The 23,267-nt window shown below is 38.9% G+C and overlaps 1 protein-coding gene across 1 annotated transcript in view; it reads right to left on the reverse strand.

Moving 5' to 3' along the window:
- Positions 1-18,066, reverse strand: part of PDCD5 (programmed cell death 5) — a 41,995-nt gene extending 23,929 nt beyond the window's left edge. The window contains exons 1-3 of the mRNA XM_053701686.1: positions 17,908-18,066; positions 12,718-12,758; positions 6,465-6,526 (exon numbers count right to left, since the gene is read on the reverse strand). Coding sequence (XP_053557661.1) covers positions 6,465-6,526; positions 12,718-12,758; positions 17,908-17,973 — 169 coding nt within the window. The 5' untranslated portion in view covers positions 17,974-18,066. The remainder of the gene's footprint in view (positions 1-6,464; positions 6,527-12,717; positions 12,759-17,907) is intronic.
- Positions 18,067-23,267: the final 5,201 nt, after the last annotated feature.

Here is a 23,267-nt window from a genome sequence, read left to right on the forward strand (position 1 = left end):
ACCCAATTTCTCTCCAAAAAGAGGATATTATTTTCTCAATGGAAGGTCAATGGGAAAGATGTCAGCGTGAGATTTATCAATTTTAGAATTCTGTGTGTGAGAAATATAATTTATTTTCATCCTGGAAATAAAAAAAAAAAACAGTTCTACTCAATTTGTAAATATTCTGAAAGCAAAATTTGTTGTAGAACAACTTGACTGTACATTAAATTAAGAATTTTTTTGCTAAGTGGGGAAGTTTAATTAAGACTATGCCTCCGAACTTGCAGAAGCAATATGTGTATCCATTCTCTAATACAACATATGTTCAAAATGCGATTTTTAAGGGAAGAATTCTTGTGGGTCTAGGGAGGACTCCCTCCCTCGAAATCTTTTTTACACAATCATCTATTGGTTGGGAAGGGCATAGGATCTAACATTAATATTAGTTATAACAGTATCAATTGAAATATATGAGCTTCAATCATTTAAGAGATAAGTGACAAAGGACAGAAGAGAATCTGATATATATATATTATAGATATAGATATAGATATAGATATAGATATAGATATAGATAGAGAGAGAATATATATATATATATATATATATATATATATATATATATATATATATATATATATATATATATATATAGAATAGAATATATAATATAAATTGGGTGGATGGAAAAAATAGCAGGTTAACCAAGTGTTGAAGTGAAGAGAGTACTCATACACTTCTATCTCGTATTACAATAAATACTGTTGGTGCAGACCCATTCATTAATTATATACAACAATAATAGAGAGAGAAAAATGGCACACAATAGTGACATCCAACAAAGACTGGGAATACAGCACTCTTTTATAAGAAACAGGCGAAAACACTTGTAGAATTTAGTAATCAAAAAAAGGTTTTATTGTGCAGCCAGCGGGTCCGGACCAGTCCAGATCCACTTAAGCAGTGGCATAAAAATGGTATGAACCATAACAAAAATATAATAACAAATAATTAAACTTTTAATCATAGTAAAAGTTTCACCAAAGGGCCGGCCCAAATGTTACCCATGCAAGATGTAACTATAGTAAGTATATTTCACATGTGAAGCAATTAGTAAGCAGCTAGACGTAGTGCTGTAAATGGAAGAAGAGCTTTCTGGTGTGCATCAGACCTAATAAAGGTTTTAGTGAAAACTGAGGCAACCATGAAAAAAGCAACTCTTATTCCAAAATGCAGTACTTGTCACACAAGAAATGACAGTAATATGCATAACGAACTTTAAGCATGACAAATTAGTATAAGACAGCACAACATAAAGCAATTGACATATGGTACTGGTCAGTTGGGCATATAGATGTATTAAATAGTGTTTTCTTTGTAGAGACCATAGAAGTTATACAGTCCTCCAGACTGGAACCAATGTAGTAAGTACAAAAAGTCCCCAGGATAATTTTAGCACTATTCAGTCAAGCGCCCAGTGACGGAAATTGGAGCAGGTCGTTGTAGTAAAAGCAGATACAAACAGTATGCGGTTGTAAGCTGATTTCAAGTAAAGCAGATAAAAGTAGGCCAAGTCACTCAAGCAAGTATTGGAGCACTTATATAGCAAGAGATCAGGTTAGTATAGCGTTAATGAGCAGGCAAAGCAAAGGCATATATAGCAAGCTGGAAAAATGGAAGGGTACAGGAGGATACTAGCTAATTAGAGAAGTACCCCTCTGTCAACTGCACCCTTTCAAAGTAGCCTCAGTTTACCCTCAGCCTTGTCGGAACTTCTGGACGCCTTCAGGACCTCTCTCCAAACATTTTTTTCCTTTCCGCTATGAGCAATCATCAAACCTCGGTTTGTATCCAAGTAGTATCTGCTTGGCCTCAGCAGCGTGCTCATAAGCTCACCATAGGCACGCTGAAACTCCGTATAGTCGTCTGCTCCAAATCACTGTACCGCGACCACATTCAGGCTCCACCAAACAGCATGGGTATCACGTGAGACAGCTACCAAGACACCGACACGTGTTTCACCCCTACGTCATCAGAAGAGACGGGGCTTCATCAGGGCATGTTCTTTTGCACGTCATCTGTGCTTTTTATAGAGATAAGTAAGTAACGCCCATAATAGGAGGTGAAAGAATTCTAAGTACATACAGCAAAGTGACAAAATTAAAAGATTAATATACAGCTTATACAAATGTACAATTATTTATTCTGCATTTTGTTATAGACCAAATATGTTGGAAGTTAGGTTTTTTAAAAACCATTTTCGGAACGATCTGATGAAAGGGATAAAAAATGTAATAATAGTAGAGGGGTCACATGGAAGCTACAAAAAGCTTCCCATATCAAGCTTCTCATTTAGACCGCCTTTACCAATGGTAGAAAGATTAAAAATCCACCTGCATTCTTTTTGCAGGAGGATTTTATCATTGTTCCCCCCTCTACCGTTGGTCATTGTCTGGTGATCTTAATAACCCCTTCTGCTGCGAAACCTCCGTGGACGTCCCCTGCGTCCCCTCTAATCCCCTTGCCTGTTCTGTCTGGAAGGATATCTCCTCCCTTCTGAAGGAGTACTCCCTCCTCCTGTGTCTCTTCCTACCCCCTCTCCTTCTTCTAGACCAGTTCTGGCTAGGTGAAGTTCGTTTTTGGACGACTGCTTTTCGGTTTCTACATCCGAACTGTCAGTCCCTGAGTCATAAGAGCCTCTGACAGTTTGGTAGTTGTATACCCGATTTTTCAAGTAGTCATCATTATCTCCTCTTCCTAGATTTAATATCTGACTGCAGTCTAGCAAGTTGCTCCTGTATTTCTCTATTTAATTTGTCAAAGTTAGTGTTCTGTTCGAAAGTATTTACCACTTTGAGTGCATCTTCTACCGGTTGTTTTGTTTTCTCAAATCTCTCCTTATTTCTTTTAATCATTTTCTTCATAAGGATAATTGAACAATCTGTAAGACTGGAATTCCAGTCTTCCAAAAATATATCACCACCTTCATCTTCCCTCAGATTAGTACCTGGATCTAGTCGTAGTCTTAACCCTCTCGGGATAATCCCATTTTTTACATAATTTTCTAGGCTAGCTGTTTCTGCCCGTAATTTAATCTGTTTGACAAGCAATTTTTTATACTCTTTAAAAGCTGTAAAAATGTTCAGTGGATTCACTTCTCCATCCTTACTTTCTAGCGTGCCAGGCACTGACAAAGTCGCAATCAAATCAGCTTCCCATGTTTCATCAGAAAGTTCATATGCCATTGTCAAAAGATGCTGTCTAGGCAAAAATTGATAGGCAATTTTCCTTGTAAAAGGTGTGTGGCCTGTAGGTTTATGTTACAGACTAAGGTCTTCTCAGTGCACGGGGACAAAACTTATAGGTTAAAACACTTTTTTACCTGTAACACAGAAGGTGTAATTTATCTTCTTTCCTGTAATTGCCCCTGTTTATATGTTGGGAAAACAAAACGAATTCTGAAAGACAGAATCCTGGAACACAGGGACGACATTAAAAACAGAATACAAACTAGCAGTGTAGCTAGACATTTTGAAACTCATAACAGTCTAACACTGTATGAGGGTGACAGGCATTGACAAGGGCATTACCAACGGTAGAGGGGGGAACAATGATAAAATCCTCCTGCAAAAAGAATGCAGGTGGATTTTTAATCTTTCTACCATTGGTAAAGGCGGTCTAAATGAGAAGCTTGATATGGGAAGCTTTTTGTAGCTTCCGTGTGACCCCTCTACTATTATTACATTTTTTATCCCTTTCATCAGATCGTTCCGAAAATGGTTTTTAAAAAACCTAACTTCCAACATATTTGGTCTATAACAAAATGCAGAATAAATAATTGTACATTTGTATAAGCTGTATATTAATAATCTTTTAATTTTGTCACTTTGCTGTATGTACTTAGTATTCTTTCACCTCCTATTATGGGCGTTACTTACTTATCTCTATAAAAAGCACGGATGACGTGCAAAAGAACATGCCCTGATGAAGCCCCGTCTCTTCTGATGACGTAGGGGTGAAACACGTGTCGGTGTGTTGTTAGCTGTCTCACGTGATACCCATGCTGTTTGGTGGAGCCTGAATGTGGTCGCGGTACAGTGATTTGGAGCAGACGACTATACGGAGTTTCAGCGTGCCTATGGTGAGCTTATGAGCACGCTGCTGAGGCCAAGCAGATACTACTTGGATACAAACCGAGGTTTGATGATTGCTCATAGCGGAAAGGAAAAAAATGTTTGGAGAGAGGTCCTGAAGGCGTCCAGAAGTTCCGACAAGGCTGAGGGTAAACTGAGGCTACTTTGAAAGGGTGCAGTTGACAGAGAGGTACTTCTCTAATTAGCTAGTATCCTCCTGTACCCTTCCATTTTTCCAGCTTGCTATATATGCCTTTGCTTTGCCTGCTCATTAACGCTATACTAACCTGATCTCTTGCTATATAAGTGCTCCAATACTTGCTTGAGTGACTTGGCCTACTTTTATCTGCTTTACTTGAAATCAGCTTACAACCGCATACTGTTTGTATCTGCTTTTACTACAACGACCTGCTCCAATTTCCGTCACTGGGCGCTTGACTGAATAGTGCTAAAATTATCCTGGGGACTTTTTGTACTTACTACATTGGTTCCAGTCTGGAGGACTGTATAACTTCTATGGTCTCTACAAAGAAAACACTATTTAATACATCTATATGCCCAACTGACCAGTACCATATGTCAATTGCTTTATGTTGTGCTGTCTTATACTAATTTGTCATGCTTAAAGTTCGTTATGCATATTACTGTCATTTCTTGTGTGACAAGTACTGCATTTTGGAATAAGAGTTGCTTTTTTCATGGTTGCCTCAGTTTTCACTAAAACCTTTATAAGGTCTGATGCACACCAGAAAGCTCTTCTTCCATTTACAGCACTACGTCTAGCTGCTTACTAATTGCTTCACATGTGAAATATACTTACTATAGTTACATCTTGCATGGGTAACATTTGGGCCGGCCCTTTGGTGAAACTTTTACTATGATTAAAAGTTTAATTATTTGTTATTATATTTTTGTTATGGTTCATACCATTTATGCCACTGCTTAAGTGGATCTGGACTGGTCCGGACCCGCTGGCTGCACAATAAAACCTTTTTTTGATTACTAAATTCTACAAGTGTTTTCGTCTGTTTCTTATAAAAGAGTGCTGTATTCCCAGTCTTTGTTGGATGCCACTATTGTGTGCCATTTTTCCTCTCTCTATTATTGTTGTGTGTGTATATATATATATATATATATATATATATATATATATATATATATATATATATATATATATATATATTTTTTTTTTTTTTTTTTTTTTATTTATATATATATTTTTTTAATATATCTTGTTTGGATTAACATCATAATGTTGTTATATATGTTAGATGAGGACGAAGATAGACCTTACTCCTTTCTGAAATATTGATATATATTGATAAAGAATTGTGTAAATTTTGTTTTATGATATGAATGGTTGTCCTTTGTATGTAATTAAGTTTCTTGTGTTATCTTCAACATTTGATGCTTTGTTGTTGGTATGTACCCTTCTCTTTTCTGTCGTTACTGACCTTAATATAATAAAAATATATTTAAAAAAAAAAAAAAAAAAAAAAAAAAGTGAGAAAAAAGTGAGCGCCCATGTGTTAAGATTATTTGGCACTTATTCATTAAAGGATTACTTTCTGTTATAATTTTTAAGCTAAACAACTAACATATTAAAGTTAATAAACATTAATAAAAAACCTACTGACCTATATTTTCTCCAAAATGAAGTTTCAAAGCGTTCTAAAAGTTATATTTTTTATTCGCCGATGATGTTACGTTATCCTGCCCACTATTTTCAGAATTGCATGTTCAAAATACTTAAACCAATAGCATTGTGTTTAAAGTGCCATTTTGAAACCTAGGTATTGTAAACGGATTGGTACAGAGCAAAGGATACCCACGGAGTGGGTTTGGAAAACAATTAAATTTGCAGACAAGATTTCTGATATACGGTAGAGATATGTTAATGAAATGCTATTGATTAAAAGCGTATTTTGGGTAGTTAGTAACAGGCATAGAAAATATTTACTTACAGTGGCCCTTTAAGCTTTACAATAACTTTAGGCTACGCATAAGTGGTTGGACCTAACTACAGCATTTAGCATACGCAGACAACAGCTACACTCTTCCCTCTGTGAGTACACAAGTATGCCTCACACAATGGATTTGTGTTTTCTGAATTATTTACCCAAAGCATAACAGTAAGGTTCAAAATATTTCGCCTACATGCCTAAAGGTGCAAAGCACAGGAGCAAAATAATGGTCCGGGAGAACCCAAGTGATCACTTTTACAAGTGGGGATGAGAAAGTGAATGTTCATTAAGCAGTATCCCATTTGGTTAACTGGGTTTTAACAAAGAGCAAATCAATAAAAAAAGTCCCTTCTTAAAAAATAAATAAAACAAACTTGATACTCACACCTTGCACGAGCTGCCTGGCTGAGAACTTGTGCTAAAACATTATTTCTCATATCTTCATCCCTGTAATAAAAATCAGATTAAAAACATCACACACTGCCATACGCATATTGCTCGGATTCTCCACATAGGCGAGTGTCTATACAGAAACATATCTTTCTTTAACCCCTTAACGACCAAGGACGTACGCCATACGTCCTCAAAAAAAATACACTTAACGCCTGAGGACGTATGGCGTACGTCCTCGGTCTGGAAAGCAGCTGGAAGCGATCCTGCTCGCTTCCAGCTGCTTTCCGGTTATTGCAGTGATGCCTCAACATCGAGGCATCCTGCAATAACCCCCCTTGGCCATCCGATGCAGAGAGAGCCACTCTGTGGCCCTCTCTGCACCGGACATCGATGGCCGGTTTCGTTGGTGGGTGGGAGCCAGTCTGGGAGGCGGGTGGGCGGCTATCGATGGGCCGTATGATGTGGAGGGGGGCGGGATCGTGGGCGGGAACGCCGGGTGTGCGCGCGTGCGCGGGGGTAGGAAGCGGGTGGGAACGGCTACACTACAGAAAAAGTATGTGAAAAAAGTTGCAGTGAGGGGCAAAAAGATCGAAAGTATTTTCGATCTAAGAGATCTGGGGGTGGGGTGGGGGGTTGGTCTTTTGGGGGGGCAAGCTACACTACAGAACAATATTTATAAAAATAAAAACCCCCAAATATTTTACTATAAACTGGGTACTGGCAGACAGCTGCCAGTACCAAAGATGGCTACTAATAAGTTAGAGGGGATGGTTAAAGAGCTGTCTGGGGGGTATCAGGGAGGTTGGGGGCTAAGGGGGGATCCTCCAGAGCAGCATATGTAAAAATGCCTTTTAAAAAATTTTTTTTTATCAAGGATAGCTTTTTTTTTTAGTACTGGCAGACTTTATGCCAGTACTTAACATGGCAGGGACAATTGTGGGGTGGGGGAGGGAAGAGAGCTGTTTGGGAGGGATCAGGGGGTGTAATGTGTCAGGTGGGAGGCTGATCTCTACACTAAAGCTAAAATTAACCCTGCAAGCTCCCTACATGCTACCTAATTAACCCCTTCACTGCTAGCCATAATACACGTGTGATGCGCAGCGGCATTTAGCGGCCTTCTAATTACCAAAAAGCAACGCCAAAGGCATATAAGTCTGCTATTTCTGAAGAAAGGGGATCCCAGAGAAGCATTTACAACCATTTGTGCCATAATTGCACAAGCTGTTTGTAAATGATTTCCGTGAGAAACCTAAAATTTTGAAAAATTTAACTTTTTTTTAATTATTCGCATTTGGCGGTGAAATGGTGGCATGAAATATACCAAAATGGGCCTAGATCAATACTTAGGGTTGTCTACTACACTACAATAAAGCTAAAATTAACCCTACAAGCTCCCTAATTAACCCCTTCATTGCTGGGCATAATACACGTGTGGTGCGCAGTGGCATTTAGCGGCCTTCTAATTACCAGAAAGCAACACCAAATCCATATATGTCTGCTATTTATGAAAAAAGGGGATCACAGAGAAGCATTTACAACCATTTGTGCCATAATTGCACAAGCTGTTTGTAAATAAATTCAGTGAGAAACCTAAAGTTTGTAACAAAATGTGTGAAAAAGTGAACAATTTTTTTTATTTGATCGCATTTGGTGGTGAAATGGTGGCATGAAATATACCAAAATGGGCCTAGATCAATACTTTGGGATGTCTTCTAAAAAAAAATATATACATGTCAAGGGATATTCAGGGATTCCTGGAAGATATCAGTGTTCCAATGTAACTAGCGCTAAGTTTGAAAAAAAGTGGTTTGGAAATAGCAAAGTGCTACTTGTATTTATTGCCCTATAACTTGCAAAAAAAGCAAAGAACATGTAAACATTGGGTATTTCTAAACTCAGGACAAAATTTGGAAACTATTTAGCATGGGTGTTTTTTGGTGGTTGTAGATGTGTAACAGATTTTGGGGGTCAAAGTTAGAAAAAACATAATTTATGTAAGAACTTACCTGATAAATTCATTTCTTTCATATTAGCAAGAGTCCATGAGCTAGTGACGTATGGGATATACATTCCTACCAGGAGGGGCAAAGTTTCCCAAACCTCAAAATGCCTATAAATACACCCCTCACCACACCCACAATTCAGTTTAACGAATAGCCAAGAAGTGGGGTGATAAAAAAAGTGCGAAAGCATATAAAATAAGGAATTGGAATAATTGTGCTTTATACAAAATCATAACCACCACAAAAAAAGGGCGATCCTCATGGACTCTTGCTAATATGAAAGAAATGAATTTATCAGGTAAGTTCTTACATAAATTATGTTTTCTTTCATGTAATTAGCAAGAGTCCATGAGCTAGTGACGTATGGGATAATGACTACCCAAGATGTGGATCTTTCCACACAAGAGTCACTAGAGAGGGAGGGATAAAATAAAGACAGCCAATTCCTGCTGAAAATAATCCACACCCGAAATAATGTTTAACGAAAAACATAAGCAGAAGATTCAAACTGAAACCGCTGCCTGAAGTACTTTTCTACCAAAAACTGCTTCAGAAGAAGAAAATACATCAAAATGGTAGAATTTAGTAAAAGTATGCAAAGAGGACCAAGTTGCTGCTTTGCAAATCTGGTCAACCGAAGCTTCATTCCTAAACGCCCAGGAAGTAGAAACTGACCTAGTAGAATGAGCTGTAATTCTCTGAGGCGGAGTTTTACCCGACTCAACATAGGCAAGATGAATTAAAGATTTCAACCAAGATGCCAAAGAAATGGCAGAAGCTTTCTGGCCTTTTCTAGAACCGGAAAAGATAACAAATAGACTAGAAGTCTTACGGAAAGATTTCGTAGCTTCAACATAATATTTCAAAGCTCTAACAACATCCAAAGAATGCAACGATTTCTCCTTAGAATTCTTAGGATTAGGACATAATGAAGGAACCACAATTTCTCTACTAATGTTGTTGGAATTCACAACCTTAGGTAAAAATTTAAAAGAAGTTCGCAACACCGCCTTATCCTGGTGAAAAAATCAGAAAAGGAGACTCACAAGAAAGAGCAGATAATTCAGAAACTCTTCTGGCAGAAGAGATGGCCAAAAGGAACAAAACTTTCCAAGAAAGTAATTTAATGTCCAATGAATGCATAGGTTCAAACGGAGGAGCTTGAAGAGCTCCCAGAACCAAATTCAAACTCCAAGGAGGAGAAATTGACTTAATGACAGGTTTTATACGAACCAAAGCTTGTACAAAACAATGAATATCAGGAAGAATAGCAATCTTTCTGTGAAAAAGAACAGAAAGAGCAGAGATTTGTCCTTTCAAAGAACTTGCGGACAAACCCTTATCTAGACCATCCTGAAGAAACTGTAAAATTCTCAGAATTCTAAAAGAATGCCAAGAAAAATGATGAGAAAGACACCAAGAAATATAAGTCTTCCAGACTCTATAATATATCTCTCTAGATACAGATTTACGAGCCTGTAACATAGTATTAATCACAGAATCAGAGAAACCTCTTTGACCAAGAATCAAGCGTTCAATCTCCATACCTTTAAATTTAAGGATTTCAGATCCTGATGGAAAAAAGGACCTTGTGACAGAAGGTCTGGTCTTAACGGAAGAGTCCACGGTTGGCAAGAGGCCATCCGGACAAGATCCGCATACCAAAACCTGTGAGGCCATGCCGGAGCTACCAGCAGAACAAACGAGCATTCCTTCAGAATCTTGGAGATTACTCTTGGAAGAAGAACTAGAGGCGGAAAGATATAGGCAGGATGATACTTCCAAGGAAGTGATAATGCATCCACTGCCTCCGCCTGAGGATCCCGGGATCTGGACAGATACCTGGGAAGTTTCTTGTTTAGATGGGACGCCATCAGATCTATTTCTGGAAGTTCCCACATTTGAACAATCTGAAGAAATACCTCTGGGTGAAGAGACCATTCGCCCGGATGCAACGTTTGGCGACTGAGATAATCCGCTTCCCAATTGTCTATACCTGGGATATGAACCGCAGAGATTAGACAAGAGCTGGATTCCGCCCAAACCAAAATTCGAGATACTTCTTTCATAGCCAGAGGACTGTGAGTCCCTCCTTGATGATTGATGTATGCCACAGTTGTGACATTGTCTGTCTGAAAACAAATGAACGATTCTCTCTTCAGAAGAGGCCAAAACTGAAGAGCTCTGAAAATTGCACGGAGTTCCAAAATATTGATCGGTAATCTCACCACCCAATTTATCCCATTCTTTGGAAATTACTGCAGAAATAGCATTAGGAACAGGAAAAACTTCTGGAATAACCACAGGAGCTTTAAATACCTTATCCAAACGTTTAGAATTAGTATCAAGAGGACCAGAATCCTCTATTTCTAAAGCAATTAGTACTTCTTTAAGTAAAGAACGAATAAATTCCATTTTAAATAAATATGAAGATTTATCAGCATCAACCTCTGAGACAGAATCCTCTGAACCAGAAGAGTCATCAGAATCAGAATGATGATGTTCATTTAAAAATTCATCTGTAGGGAGAGAAGTTTTAAAAGATTTTTTACGTTTACTAGAAGGAGAAATAACAGACATAGCCTTCTTTATGGATTCAGAAACAAAATCTCTTATATTATCAGGAACATTCTGCACCTTAGATGTTGAAGCAACTGCAACAGGCAATGGTACTTTACTAAAGGAAATATTATCTGCTTTAACAAGTTTGTCATGACAATCAATACAAACAACAGCTGGAGGAATAGCTATCAAAAGTTTACAGCAGATACACTTAGCTTTGGTAGATTCAGCACTAGACAGCGATTTTCCTGTACTATCTTCTGACTCAGATGCAACGTGGGACATCTTACAATATGTAAGAGAAAAAACAACATATATATAAAGCAAAATTGATCAAATTCCTTAAATGACAGTTTCAGGAATGGGAAAAAATGCCAAAGAACAAGCTTCTAGCAACCAGAAGCAATGAAAAATGAGACTAAAATAATGTGGAGACAAAAGCGACGCCCATAATTTTTCGCGCCAAATAAGACGCCCACATTATTTGGCGCCTAAATGCTTTTGGCGCCAAAAATGACGCCACATCCGGAACGCCGACATTTTTGGCGCAAAATAACGTCAAAAAATGACGCAACTTCCGGCGACACGTATGACGCCGGAAACGGAAATAGAATTTTTGCGCCAAAAGAGTCCGCGCCAAGAATGACGCAATAAAATAAAGCATTTTCAGCCCCCGCGAGCCTAACAGCCCACAGGGAAGAGTCAAATTTTTTGAAGGTAAGAAAAAATGATCAAATGCATTATCCCAAATATGAAACCGACTGTCTGAAAATAAGGAAAGTTGAACATTCTGAGTCAAGGCAAATAAATGTTTGAATACATATATTTAGAACTTTATAAACAAAGTGCCCAACCATAGCTTAGAGTGTCACAGAAAATAAGATTTACTTACCCCAGGACACTCATCTACATGTTTGTAGAAAGCCAAACCAGTACTGAAACGAGAATCAGCAGAGGTAATGGTATATATAAGAGTATATCGTCGATCTGAAAAGGGAGGTAAGAGATGAATCTCTACGACCGATAACAGAGAACCTATGAAATAGACCCCGTAGAAGGAGATCACTGCATTCAAATAGGCAATACTCTCCTCACATCCCTCTGACATTCACTGCACGCTGAGAGGAAAACCGGGCTCCAACTTGCTGCGGAGCGCATATCAACGTAGAATCTAGCACAAACTTACTTCACCACCTCCATCGGAGGCAAAGTTTGTAAAACTGAATTGTGGGTGTGGTGAGGGGTGTATTTATAGGCATTTTAAGGTTTGGGAAACTTTGCCCCTCCTGGTAGGAATGTATATCCCATACGTCACTAGCTCATGGACTCTTGCTAATTACATGAAAGAAAGTGTGTTTTTTTCCATTTTTTCCTCATATTTTATATTTTTTTTTATAGTAAATTATAAGATATGATGAAAATAATGGTATCTTTAGAAAGTCCATTTAATGGCGAGAAAAACGGTATATAATATGTGTGGGTACAGTAAATGAGTAAGAGGAAAATTACAGCTAAACACAAACACTGCAGAAATGTAAAAATAGCCTTGGTCCCAAACGGTCAGAAAATGGAAAAGTGCTGTGGTCATTAAGGGGTTAAAGCACAAATATATATAGGTTTTAGAAAGATTTTTATAGACTAACAAAATGTTGTGATTAGGCTACATGAGGATAAACGTACCTTTGTTTTGCTTCCTGTTGAGCTTGATCGTTTCCACTTTCCTGAAAAATGCATTGCGAATATAAATATTTTCTCCCATGCAGGATATAGCAGATAATTATAAGCATCTTTTCATCATTATTCAGTATTTTCCACAGAAAATGTTGCCAGTCAGGTGGCATTATAAAGCAGCCGGTGGGGGCAGTATTTTTCTAATATTATAAAATGTTCTCCTATCTAAAGCACAAATTACTTGCATCATTTAGCATAAATTTATTTAATTATACATTGATACATTTTCGCCGAGTGGTCACTAAGGTCAGCTGGGTGGTGCACTCATTAACCCTTTTTGGCCAAATGGACGTACCATTACATAACAACAACAAAATAGGTCTTAAAATGGTTAGTTTAGTCAAAATTAAACTTTCATGATTCAGATAGAGCAGGCGATTTTAAGCAACTTTATAATTTACTCCTATTATCAAGTTGTCTTCTCTTGGTAACTTTATATGAAAAAGCAAGAATGTAACCATAGGAGCCGGCCCATTTTTTGTTCATAACATGGGTAGCGCTTGCTGATTGGTCTCTTAAATGTAGCCACCAATCAGCAAGCGCTACCCAGGTGCTGAACCAAAAATGGTCCGGCTCCTATGCTTACATGCTCTTTCTGAATCATGAAAGTTTAATTTACACTTTAGTGTCCCTTTAACTGTTGGGAATTTCAAAAGTGTGGTGCACAGCTGCAATTCACAGCCTTTTAATTGCTAAAAACCATTTGCAAAGCCACCCAAACAAAGCTTGTTAAGCAACAACGGTAAACACTTGTGTGGTACGAGGAGGGAGAAGGCAAGGCAAGTTAAAAAGTCTGTTTATTGTAACATAAAAAACACAACTGACGCTTTTTTTGCTGCCCCTCAGAGCACTTCCTCAGAGCTGCTGTACAGGTGTGGCATACCTAATTAAGTAAACAGGTAGGAAATATAGCCCAACCATATAAAACTTGCTACTTTATAATCTTAGTGGATGCGTAATGATGTATGTAACACCTGATAATAAGAATATGGCATTTGGAAACAATGTGATACTGTTATGAACACTCATTGGTCTATTGGTGTTACAGTCAAATGCTGATTTAAGCGCATCTGTATAACTGCATTTAAGTTTTTTTTTGTGTGATGTATTTGCAAAGCCATGCATGTCTGCTATTTTAGAGCAAAACAGACACCAGAGAAGCTTTTACAACTATTTGTCTTATGACTGCATTAGCTGTGTGTAAATTTCAGTGAGAACCCCAAAATTATATTGGGTTATGTTAAAATTGAGATATATACATACATATAGATATATACATACACACACACACACACACACACACATATAGTTTTGATAGGTAAATAAAAAAAACAAAAAAACAAAGGCTCTTTCTGTTTAAATGGGGTGATAGCAAAAATGCAAAAAATTCTCTGAAGGGGTTAAAAGGGTCCTGTAAGAACGCTGGTTATTAACCCTTTGAGTGCTAAGCACTTTCCCACCTGGGCGCTAAGATTTTTTAAGTTTTTTTTTTATTATTTATTTTTTTAACAAATTTTTTTTTCAGACTTACACTGTTTGGAAGGTAAGGCTATTACCTTTCCAATGGTGGGTCTTGGGGGTCTGTAGCTGCTTAGATGCCCGAGATACAGGCTTCTAAGCAGCATGCCCCCTGCACCTACAGTATACTTAACATTGTTAAAGGGACACTGTACCCAAAATTTTTCTTTCGTGATTCAGATTGAGCATGAAATTTTAAGCAACTTTCTAATTTACTCCTATTATCAAATTTTCTTCAGTCTCTTGGTATCTTTATTTGAAATGCAAGAATGTAAGTTTAGATGCCGGCCCATTTTTGGTGAACAACCTGGGTTGTCCTTGCTGACTGGTGGATAAATTCATCCACCAATAAAAAAGTGCTGTCCAGAGTACTGAAACAAAAAAAAAAAGCTTAGATGCCTTCTTTTTCAAATAATGATAGCAAGAGAACAAAGAAAAATTGATAATAGGAGTAAATTAGGAAGTTGCTTAAAATTACATGCTCTTTCTGAATTACAAAAGAAAAAAATTGGGTTCAGTGTCCCTTTAAGTATAAAGTTGCGGGGCACGCTCGCCGGGGTGGGAGCCCCCAGATCTCCCTCAAGGTGGGAGAGTGCTAGTGACTGCTATGAGCCGTCATTAGCACTCAAGGGGTTAATATAGCCCCTCTAAAATTCTTAAAACAAATCTGCAATATACAGAAAGTTTAGAATTAAAAATATGAAATGTGGTTTCCTCAAAGTGTTTTGTGAAAGTTGTCAATGTTGGAGAAAGGGTAGAAATGTAAGATCTGTGGCTCTCTGTCTACCAAGATTTGACACGCCCTAAAAACAAAAATGAAATCCCAGTATATACACAGCAGCAACTAAAGTAAAGTAGATATGTTAGGTGTAATGCACTTAGTATTCTGGGTTAGGAAGCGGAACATAACTAAAGCAACAGCTCATGAAAGAATAAAGCATTTTTTAGGATATGAAACCCACATTCCTTCTTTCATGATTTAGATAGAGCAGGACATTTTAAACAACTTTCTAATTTTGCTATCTTGGTATCTATTTGAAAAATCAGGAATGTAAGCCCATTTTTGGTTCAGAACCTTGGGTAGCGCTTGTTGATTGGTAGCTACATTTAGCCATCAATCAGCAAGCGCTACCAGGTGATGAACCAAAAATTGTCCAACTTCTAATCTTACATTCCTGTTTTTCAAATAAACCAAGAGAAAGAAGAAAACATGGATAATAGGAGTAAATTAGAAAGTTGCTTAATATTGCATGCTCTATCTGAATTATGAATGAAAAAAAATGGGTTTCATATCGGGATCGGAAAGTCAAAATGAAACTTCCATTATTCAGAGCATGTAATTTTAAGACATTTCTAAATTCACATGCTTCATTCTCTTGGTATCCCTTGTTGAAAAAGAATACGCACATATCCTACACTAGTGGGAGTGGCTGCCTATTGGTGCCTGCACACATTTGTCTCTTGTGGTTGGCTTACTAGATGTGGTCATCTAGCTGTTAGTAGTGCAAAGTTGTTCTTTCAGCAAAGGATAACAAGAGAATTAAGAAAATTTAATAATAGAAGTAAATTGTAAAGGTAATATTGTATGTTCTATCCAAATCATGAAAGAAAATGTTGAGCTTTCCTGTTCTATTAAGAAAACAAGGTGAAATGTTTTTCTGCAAAGTTCCACATTTCCAGGGGTGAGACGATTTTAACAGGTTCCTTGTTAACCTTTTTATTTAAGGGGCACTCATTTTCCACTTGTACCTTTTCTAGGCTGATCGCCTATACACTCAGTGCAAGTGCTTATGCTATGAACTAAAAGACCTTTATGAACAGAATGAAAGGGACTGTTGTTTATTTGTCCATGACAAACAGTAGGATGTAAAAGATGTATTGACTAACTGTATCAAAAGACTACTGTACAAACATTTTGGATAAAAAATACAGTCTGAATTTAGCTTATGTGTTCTTATTTTCTTAAATAAAGGCTGTCTTTCTATCTTCTTAATGCTGAAAATTAGTATTTCCCTTCCTGTGCAAGCCACTTGCCAAAGAGCCCATTTTGATTTAGCTGCCAATCACTGACTGTGTCCTGCAAGCAGTGCACAAACTTAAAGGGACATTGTGTACACTAGATTTTTCTTTGTAGATGATCCATTTATATAGAGCCCATCTGGGAGTGTTTTTGTAACAATGTATAGTTTTGATTATTTTTTTTTAATAACACTGGGCTGATTTTCAGACTCTTAACCAAGCCCCAAAGTATCAGATGTAAACCCTTGTTGTTCACTACTACTTACTGTTGGCTCCTATTTGTGTAATCTATATTTTGATATGCAGGAAAGGGGGGAGTGCGTTTCCCCAGTCCCTTTCACTGTGTGTCCCAGCCTAACCTCATCAACAGTGATAAATTGGGAGCTTCTAAGTAAGTTTTTAAAAGGTTTTATACTGGATTTTTAGATCAGTATCTGTGCGTATTATTCTTTATAGTAGTGTCTATTACATGCAGTTACAGTACCTGAAAATTCTTATAAAGAGACATGCAACCCAATTTATTTCTTATAAAGAGACATGCAACCCAATTTATTTCTTTCAAAATATAAACACATACAACTTTCCAAATTACTTGTATTATCAAATTGCTTAGTCCTCTTGGTATCCTTTGTTCAAAGAACAGTCATGCACTATTAGGAACTAGCTGAACACATCAGTTGAGCCAATAACATGTGGCATGTGTGTGCAATCACTAATCAGCATCTAGCTCCCAGTAGTGCATTGCTACTCCTAAGCCTACCTATGTATGCTTTTAAACAAAGGTTACCAAATGAACAAAGCAAATTAGATCATAGAAGTAAATTGGAAAGTGGTTTATAACTGGCTCAGAATTCTGAAAGAAAAACATTGGGGTTTCATGTCCATTTAACTTAAATATTGAAGCCAACTGAGAAGGTTTAAAGGGACATTATAATAGAAATATAAAATGCTATTTAGTTAGAACATTTTATCTTTAAACACAGACCTTTATTTTACTGTTTAACTTTTTCAAAATGGTTAAACACCAAAGTTAAATTCCTGGAACACCCTTATTTGGCTCCAAAGATGGATATACCAGTGACTGGAGCATATGCATGTATGCCAGCTGCTCATCTTGAATGTCAGAAGAGCACACGTTTGACTATATTTAAACCCCTTTTGCAGGGGCTAAACAAGTAGTAAAAGGAAGGATGCACTGCAGAATATGGCAGGTGATTGGCAGTTACAGCCATATGCCATACCTATTTAGGTAGGTATGATCTTCAAGAAAGAATACCATGCAAAGCAAATTTAATAGAGCATACCATTTTTTTAATTATTTAATTTACTTCTATCTGAATTGCAAAATATATTTGTTTAGAGATGCTAAGTCTTAAAACCAGACGCAACATGAGAGTTCTTTGTTTTATAATTTGATATATTTATGATTTATCCTATCAGCCTCTAGATAGGGATATACAGAGCTGACAGCTTAACGATAAATGTGCATTAATACTGTGCTTTGCTTTCTCTTTCAGATTCAGATCTCTTTTAGCATCATATTAATTATCCATCACTATAGAGTACTATATGCTACTCTTCAGTAGCCCGCATCAAACTCACCCCATGTTTACTCTGCAGCTCGGCCATCCGCTGCCTTCTTAAAGCTGCTAGCTCTGGATCCTCCATTTCTGTACCGTCACACCGACACTGTAACTAGTAACTAGGCCTCCCTACCACAACCACACCACTGTCTGCGTAATTCGACGCTCACGCTCACGCTCACAACGTCAACAGCCAATCACAGACAGTTCAGGTGGATCCAGAGAGCCTTCATGCCTGTGTAATTGAGTGTCGAGCAGCTGTTGCTATGCTGGTACTGTAGAATGTAGATGGCTTTTGCAAACAATTAAATATAATGATTTGCCACTAAACATCATTGCTTATTTTAATAAGGATAAGCCTTTGCTATAAACGATATCATTAAAATATTATATTAATGTTCAAAATTATCAGATGAGAAATACAAGCAGTAGTGGCAGTAAAATGATACAAAATGAAATGTTAAAATTTGGGTCTTAGATGTGCAGTGTCAGCTGCATCAATGGGTCAATATATTTCTGCATTAGCAAGTGAAGTAATTTAAACATTTAGCTTAAAGGGATAGTAAACCCCAACATTTCTTTTAGATAGAACATACAATTTTAAACAACTTTCCAATTTAATTCTATTATCAAATTTTCTTCATTCTCTTGTTATCCATTGCTGAAGGGACAGCATTTGCACTACTGACAGGAAGCTGAAAATATCTATTTAGCCAACAAGAGACAAATGTGTGCAGGCACCAATTAGCAGCAGCTCCCACTAGTGTATTATATGTGCGTATTCATTTTTTAACAAGGGATACTAAGAGAACGAAGCACATCTGAAAATAGAAGTGAATTTAAAATTGTTTTAAAATGACATACTCTATCTGAATCATGCAAATTTCATTTTGACTTTCCTATCCCTTTAACATTGCTCCCATATTGTTTAAAAAAATAATAATCAGATATACACTTTAAATGTTTGTAGCATGGGGGGCGGAGCTAACCGCCATAGCTATTGGACGCACTGATCAGGAGCTCCTGATTTCAACACCATAAAATACGAATTCTCCCTGACAAAACTATTCTACTTAGCTTATAGCTGGTCAATACTGCTAAAAGAGGAAGCCGGGGATACGCGGATAAAGAATTGGAGGCTGTGTGCCTCATATTGAGCTGAGAAACGGTGAGGGGGTTTCCTATCACAAGCTGCAGCGCCATTTTGGAAGTCATTTTGGAAGCGGCTGTACTATTGCCCGTGATGGAGCCCCAAGTACTGTACGCTGACATCAGAAACCTACTGGAGGAGTACGGGAGGAGAATATGTGTGAGATTGGATGCTCTTACTGCTAAAGTTCAAGCAGCGCGAGCACACAGCGCTACCACGGCTGAAGAACAAGATACACCACCGGAGTTACAGTGTGACGCAACACCTAAGGATTCCCAGCCGCGCTCCCCAGCGCTGATGCTTGAGAGTGCAGGTCCCAAACTGGAGCCCGGTTCTTTCTCTGTTGCCGCGAGTGGGTTGTGGACCTGGGAGACCACACAGCACGACAGCCTGTATATGGGGGCAAGCTCTGGGGTGCACTGCAGAGCCCATGTGGTGTCCCTCTCGCTTCTTCCTGGCTTTTCACAGCAAGTCTGTGAGGAATTAGAGCAGTTATCTCCCTGGAGTTCAATCCAACAGCAGCTGCAGGTTCAGCATTCTATCCACTTCTGCTCTGCTCCCACGAACCACAGAGACAGTATTGGTTGAGACATAGGACTATGTTTACATTGTGCTGCTGTAAGCAATATTCCTATGTATTTGCCCGCTTGTCAGTGCTATATTATTATCCCCTGCTGTGCATTAGATGATAAGTTATGAAGGCTCACAATAGCCTGAGATGTGCGCATGAGGAACGGGACAATGCTGTTTTACTGTTCACTAAAAGAGAACATTAGATATGGATTCATACTCACAGGACATAAAAGTTATTCTATTGTTGAAGCCTGGAGACTTAAATCTCATAAACTACTTGAGCTATGATATTGACTGCCATGCAATGTTTTATTTTATATTACATCATCACCCACTAATGCTTAGTATCAATGTTATTTTGATAGATAGGAAGAAAGTCTACATACCATATCAGTATATTACCATGTATGATCAACTTAGAGCTCTGTCTATAATGTACATTCTAGTTAAGACTGTCCACATGCTTAGGTGTCCTTAATTAGACAGACATAATGTTAAGTTATTCTATCTATATCTCCAGGCCCTATGTTATGAATGTAAGCTAACAATAGTAAGATCTGTCATTTTTGGCTATCCCTCTGCCCGCCCCCCCCCCTTCCTCTCCTCCTCCCTCTCCTCCTTCCTCTCCTCCCTCTTCCTCCCCTCCCTCATTCCCCCCCCTCCTTCCTTCCTCCCCCCTCCCCCCCCCCTCCTCCCTTCCCCTTCCCCTCCTCCCTCCCCTCCTCAGTCGCATCTCTCCTCCTCCCTCCTCCTTTCCCCCCCTCTTCCCTCCTTCTTTCCTCCCTCCCTCCTCCTTCCCCTTCCTTCCCCACCTCCCCCTCTTCCCTCCCACCTCCTCCTCTTCCCCCTTCCTTCCTTCCTTCTTCCCCCCCTTTCTCCTCCTTTCCTCCTCTTTCCCCTTCCCTTCCCTCTCCCCCCCCTTCCCCTACCTCCCTTCCCCTTCCCCTTCCCCTCATTACTTCTGTGCGGTTGGGGATGAGTCCCCTTTTTCTGCACCCTTTTGGCAGAGTTTAGTAGCCTCTGCCCTACCTGTAGAGCCATGACCTAGTTTTTCTTTCCACCTGCAACATGATAGAATGGCTCTCAGGGGTTCAACACAGGATCATTGATTTTATAGTGATTTCCTGTTTTCACTAGTCTGCTTAAGATAATAGTTTAGAGATTGCTTATGTTTTAACGGAGGCTCAGCATTAATGGTTATCAGCTTATAATAATTATTAAGAGAGGCTATACCCCATGCTTTTCCAAGTGATGATCTCTACAGAGCTACCCTGATGCCTTTACTATGCTTTACTGTATTGATATTATATATACGCTTCATATTCTGTATTTATCCCACATAAGTTGAAATTGCAATCTTTACTATTATCTACTTTGCCATATCCTCAATTGTTTTGTTTAGCTTTGGGTCCCACGATTGGACCTGCTTGTCTGAGGATCTCGCAAAACTCACAAGTTTTAAAAAAATGAGGTGTCCACTGTGTAATGTCATGTCAGTATAATATAAGTTGTATAATGTATTCTGATGATGAGACTATTGTCAATGCGATATTTAACCTCAATAAAAAACTATATAATAATAAAAAAAATGTAACATAAGGCTATGCATAACTAAAGGTTGTTATACAGGTAGTAAACTGCTATCAGTTTTGTTTCTCCTCTACCATGCACTTTTCCTTTATTTCCACACTCCTTTTCCTGTCTACTAACGATATTGTGAAGAAGTAACAATCTATGGGGAATATCCCAATATGTCAGAGTGATGCAAATTGGTCTGCACAACATTTCAAAGGGTTCTCAAATTCGAAGCCAGTCCAAACTGTTTCAAGTCTTTCTTCTCTTTCTTCTGTCGGTTTATCAAAATAAGTTGAACAGCATATAAGGCAAAGCCTTGGAATGTGGGACAATGCTTTTATATAAATCCCTTCCACACCCATTGCTAACAAGTGCATAAAACCCACAACATAGCCATGACCCAAGTAGTCGTCAAGATTCTGCCCTCCTAACAAATTAAATAATCTCCTTTTCCCAACCTCTCTTCAATAAAAAAAAACACACCATTTTGTGGGTATACAATTTTGGCCGCAGCTTCTTTATTAATACAATTACTTAAAGGGACACTGAACCCAAATTTTTTCTTTTGTAATTCAGAAAGAGCATGTAATTTTAAGCAACTTTCTAATTTACTCCTATTATCAATTTTTCTTCGTTCTCTTGCTATCATTATTTGAAAAAGAAGGCATCTAAGCTTTTTTTTGGTTTCAGTTCTCTGGACAGCACTTTTTTATTGGTGGATGAATTTATCCACCAATCAGCAAGGACAACCCAGGTTGTTCACCAAAAATGGGCCGGCATCTAAACTTACATTCTTGCATTTCAAATAAAGATACCAAGAGAATGAAGAAAATTTGATAATAGAAGTAAATTAGAAAGTTGCTTAAAATTTTATGCTCAATCTGAATCGAGAAAGAAAATTTTTGGGTACAGTGTCCCTTTAATATCACAGATACCGGGCTGCAGGGGTTAAACCTCCACCCCCTACTACCTCACCCCTCATATTTCTAAGCGGATTTGGGCTTTTTGAGAGCCACCATGATCTCCCAGACCTTGGATTTACTTTGTTTGTGGGTCACACATCATCAGGAAAGAGCTGGTCCCTGACCGCCTAGTCCCTATCTGGTCAACTGGGCCCCTGGAACTGCCAGTCTGCCACATCGTCCCGTATCCCTGGTGTCCCTTACCCCAGGTTGCTCCAGCAGCCATTTGTCCCAGAGCCTAGCTCTTTTGGGGATTGGTACCCCTTGGGGAGGGCAAGAGGTGGGGTGATTGCCGGAGGGGAGCTCCCTTGGGAACCAAGGGTTCTGGACCCCTCTCTACAACCCCCACTCCCCAGTGGCCTTCCCGGTGTACGTTTAGTCACCCCCAGCCATGGATCATGTCACTTTTTGGACTGTAGCAGCTGGGGACTGAGGGCTTCCCAGCGTCACCTTGGAAGTGCCGCCGCTCCCCCGGGATCTCCCCAAACCACTATCCTTATACCGCTGCTGGACACTATAAGACTATGGACTGTAGGGATGGTGCCAGCCTGTCTGGAGGAACGGGAATTGCAGGAGATTTAGGGGACCGATAAGGCTCTTATCTTGATAAGATTGTGTATATAAACTGTGTGTTTTCCCAATAAAAGGAGTGCTTGTTTCACGTGAATACTAGTCTGTCACGTTATTTGGGTGTGCTCCTGCTATAATCACTCTTCTCCTCTACATAGCGGCAGGTTCCAGGTGTTGGAAAGATCCTTTGGTGGGGCTACCCAGTCGGGGTAGCCAGGTTCCGTCACATTGGTTGGCAGCGGTGGGATGCTTCCATCTACCTGGAATGTCCAAACCACCAACCGAAGACTTCTTCGAATGGAGCAGTATGCTGGACTCCGAAAGGAAATGTTGAAATGCCGGTAGATTCCGGTAGCAGCCAGAGCAGCTTACGGCCCAGTGAGGCCTCAACCCCGGAGACTACAATGTCGAACCTCCAGAGGGATATCCAGTGGCGGCTCGCCCTCTATGGGACTAACCCACCTGCAGAGATTATCACGCAGATGGTCACGGAAGCCACCCGGGTCCACATGCTGGAGCTCCAGAAATAAATGGGGGGAGCCGTGCCAG

Source organism: Bombina bombina, chromosome 1 (assembly GCF_027579735.1).
Source record: "Bombina bombina isolate aBomBom1 chromosome 1, aBomBom1.pri, whole genome shotgun sequence".
In the NCBI taxonomy this organism is placed as follows: domain Eukaryota; kingdom Metazoa; phylum Chordata; class Amphibia; order Anura; family Bombinatoridae; genus Bombina; species Bombina bombina.